Below are 4,006 nucleotides of genomic sequence, written 5' to 3'. Positions count from 1 at the left end.
TATATGTATGTATATATATATGTATGTATATATATATATATATATATATCTTTAACGCCAGTATGGCCCTGTGAGGCAGAGTGTCGTCACTGTCCTGACGTCACTTAGCTATCCATCCAAATTAAACAGGAAACATACGTTTTTATTTTGGTAAATAACAGTGCAGGTTTATTAGCAGTATGTAAAGGTGCAAATAAATGACTGAAAGAGAGAAAGAAGAAGAAGAAACTACAAATTTACACGCAGCCTCACTACGAGATGCTGCAACATGCTGCGTCGAATTCCGCATGACGTTGGAGTATTGAAAAAAATATATAACATTGGAGTATTAGGAAATATAATGTGATTTTCAAAAACGTGTACATTATTAACCATAACAAAAAAAAACACATAACCATTAACTACACGTATTTCCATACAGACATAAATATGACAGGACCTTGTTTTTTTCTGTCCCAAAATGGAACCTAATGGTGTGTTCTTCCGCTGGGACACTTAATGCTGTCGGACAGGAAAGTGCAGCGGCGCGACGGTGACTATGTGAGTGGTAAAATTCTGCTATGGTTTGAATGGTGAACCCGCAAGTGGTGGTACCTCACTGTCCGCTGTCGAGTTCAAATAAATTATATTTGTCCTTGACGTACGGTGTTGTGGTTCGGTTTAACTTTACGCGGTTTAGCGTTTAGCATGCCGGTGGGGGATATACGCAGTGTATTGTGGGTAATGTAGTTTTTTGTATCTTCGGCGCTATTTCTACTGCTCAGAATACATTTTACAGGCCCTGTAATTGTAGAACGGTGAAAGGCACTTCTCCCTGCAACCTTGTTCACCGTCACATCGCCCTCTACGTGTTATTTTTAAACTAAAGTTTAAATTTCAGTGCTTTTATATCATTTCCTGACTTTCACCTGTCTCTGCTTCCTGTGTTTCCCTTCAGTGACCACCTGAACCTTTTCAACATGTCATGTGCCCACTTCTTGCTTGTCCGTAGACAGTATAAACCTCCTCCACCTTCTCCCTTCCCTGTCAGTTTGTTTTTATTTGTTGTCAGTCAACCAACTGTCCTAATTTAACTTTGGTCGAATGTAAGGTCAAAATCTTTTTTTTTTTGATGTTGATGTTGTCCACGTCCCCCTTGTTGCTAGTGGTTGTCCTTATTGTCTACAAGCGAGAAAGAGCATTAGTTTATGTCCCGACTCAGACTGGTATCCTTTCTTAATGTTTTCCAAACACTTTGGTATCCTTAGTAGGTGGCCCTTTTGATTTAGTAGCAAACAATCCAGGTTGTACCCAACCCGATTGGCTAAAAAGGATGAAACAGTGGAAAACAGTCTCTGTTATCTATTGTTGTGCCCTGCTCTTGGATTTATTCATTTTCATCCAAAACTAAGAGGAAATTCAATGTGTCACTGCTGTTTTCCAAAGCCATCCGTATGAAGTTTGTTTATTTTCCAGACAGGAGCCAGAGCTCATAAATACCTCCAGTGAACACACATGGGTAAATCAGTAACCGACCGAGGTGAGGCACCACATTTAACATGATGTCGACATCAATAACTTGTCTCTCATTCTTCATAGGATGTGTTCAGATATAGGGCATATAGTACAAAAGGCGTATTCTGTGTTTAAAAACAATAATGAAAGATTGCAAAATTAAATATGTTCTCTCTCATGAAAACACAAAGTGCATTTAAGTCAATTGCTGGATCATTTTTCTAAACTTGGGTTTGGCGTTCAGGACGCGCTTGTCTTTTGATGGAGAACGCTTCATTTAAGTCAATTGCTGGATCATTTTTTTTGTGCGAAGAGCTTCTTGTTGACCTTTCTAAACTTGGGTTCTTGGCGTTCAGGATGCGCTTGTCTTTTAATGGAGAACGCTCGGTCCCCATAAATCACCAATCATCATAAGTGATGGTCCCGTGGTGATTGGACAGATTCAAGGTGGAGATCACAGGAGTAAATATTGCCTACTAAAAAGTGGAACATTTAGAGGAAACAGCTGCATCACACCCAAACTGCTCCACTTCAACAATGGCTTATTTCAGAAATCCAATCCTCCAGGTTGTTAAAATACATTCTTTGTTCGTGTAGTCATGACATTTACAACCTTTGAATGGAAGACGTGGCTCGTTTCCAAGTCCTTCAACATCCTACAATGTCAGAGTAAACATTGTAACGCTGTAGAACTGTCGTCGGACAGAGGACACATTGTATGCGGTGTTCACAAAAACTTTTTTTTTTTTTTTTTTTTAAATAACACATCTCATATACTTACTACTTGTGGCTGTTCTAACCTCTGTTTATTAAAGCTCTTTTGACCTGGTTGTCCAGTGAACGTAAGAATAAGGACAGGAGTCATCATCTTCTCTGATGAGTCCAATTTTCAGCTTTGGCCAACACCTAGCTAACACCTAGCTAAGGGCAAAGCTATTTTCAGCTTTGGCCAACACCTAGCTAAGGGGGACTGCATACAAAATTTTGACAAACACCGAATTATATTACGTGTACCGTATTTTCCGGACTACAAGTCGCACTTTTTTTCCATCCTTTGGCTGGGTTTGCGACTTTTACTTAGGTGCGACTTATGTGCTGAAATATATATTTTCATATTTTTGTTAATTTTACACCAACAGCTGCTAGAGGGCACTCTAGACTTATGTATCAGTATCTGCTACTGCTGTACCACTGAAAATGTACATGTTCGTTATTTTCACACTGACATTCCGTTTTAATATGTACTCTGTTGTCTAGGAATGCATCGCAAAAGATGGATGATTTATCAGATGCATTTATTTTATTATTTTTTTTATTACATAGGTGCAAATAAACGCCGTGTACATGCTCAAGTTTAGTGACAGTTAATTACGGGTATTAAGTACAGTATATAAGTAGTAGTAGTGCGAAGTAAATCAAATCTTATGTAGCACTGTGAACTACATTGTAAAGGCTGATGTCGATAAATAAATACATAGTAACTATACCACAGGTACATTTTCAGAGATTTGTGATCCAACAGTTCACAGTAATTGTAGAGTCTTCAGATTAATATTCAGAGTTTCACCTGCAGGAGGTAAAATGAGGATTACAATTAATACAGTAAATACATATTTTATTCACTTAAAGGCCTCCAAATGGGCTCCGATTACCCTTTTAAAAGGAGAGGTTTTTCACCGTCCCTGTCTTCTTGTAGACATCTCTGTGTTTCTCCTTCACGCTGCGTTTCTCTGCGAGGTCAGGACACAGGTTTTCTTTACACTCTATTTGATCATTTTATGTTGTAAATATTACAGTGGCTACAGCCCTGATATGGACATGTGACATCTGAATACCAACCTTTATCACGTGCAGGATAATTGCTGTTGACTCTGGAAAATAGAAAGATGTTAGTTAACCATAGTCTAACGCAGTAATTCTCAAGTGGTGGGGCGGGCCACTCTGGGGGGACGCGGCGAGGTCCCAGGGGGGACAGGTTTCCCGTAAATATAGTTGGACAGAAGTGTGCCACTGGTGTAATGCTTGAACAACAAACAAGCCTTCAGTCACTAGGTGGCAGCGACTCGTATAGTTGTTTGTACAGATAAGATAAAATACATATTATCAGGTTCTTTAGAGTAATCCAAATCTATGGAAGCGTACGGCTGCCACAATGAGGAAAGAAAATTGTCTCAGTTTCACATAATTACGTGATACGTTTTATGTTATTACGTGATACGTTTCACGTTATTCACGTCACGAAAGTAGAACCGCGATATAGAGAGGGACCACTGTAAGGTAAAAGTTATCACGAGATAACGTAAAAGTGATCGCGAAATAACGTAAAACTTATCACGAGATATCGTAAAAGTTATCACGAAATAACGTAAAAGTTATCACGTGATAACGTAAAACTTATTACGAAATAACGTAAAAGTTATCACGGGATAATGTAAAACCTATCACGAAATAACGTAAAACTTATCACGTGATATCGTAAAAGTTATTACGAAATAACGTAAAAGTTATCACG

The 4,006-nt window shown here is 38.6% G+C and overlaps 1 protein-coding gene across 1 annotated transcript in view; it reads right to left on the bottom strand.

Moving 5' to 3' along the window:
- Positions 1 to 2,798: 2,798 nt before the first annotated feature.
- The window catches only part of LOC103388816 (carcinoembryonic antigen-related cell adhesion molecule 5-like), a 9,736-nt gene continuing 8,528 nt past the window's right edge, over positions 2,799 to 4,006 (bottom strand). Inside the window, exons 10-12 of the mRNA XM_008324000.2 lie at positions 3,334 to 3,365; positions 3,147 to 3,224; positions 2,799 to 3,061 (exon numbers count right to left, since the gene is read on the bottom strand). Of these exons, the coding sequence (XP_008322222.1) occupies positions 3,151 to 3,224; positions 3,334 to 3,365 (106 nt within the window). The 3' untranslated portion in view covers positions 2,799 to 3,061; positions 3,147 to 3,150. The remainder of the gene's footprint in view (positions 3,062 to 3,146; positions 3,225 to 3,333; positions 3,366 to 4,006) is intronic.

This window comes from Cynoglossus semilaevis, chromosome 13 (assembly GCF_000523025.1).
Source record: "Cynoglossus semilaevis isolate Cse_v1.0 chromosome 13, Cse_v1.0, whole genome shotgun sequence".
NCBI lineage: Eukaryota > Metazoa > Chordata > Actinopteri > Pleuronectiformes > Cynoglossidae > Cynoglossus > Cynoglossus semilaevis.
The sequence above is the reverse complement of the archived record's forward strand: the minus strand, read 5'-3'. Positions and strand labels throughout refer to the sequence as shown.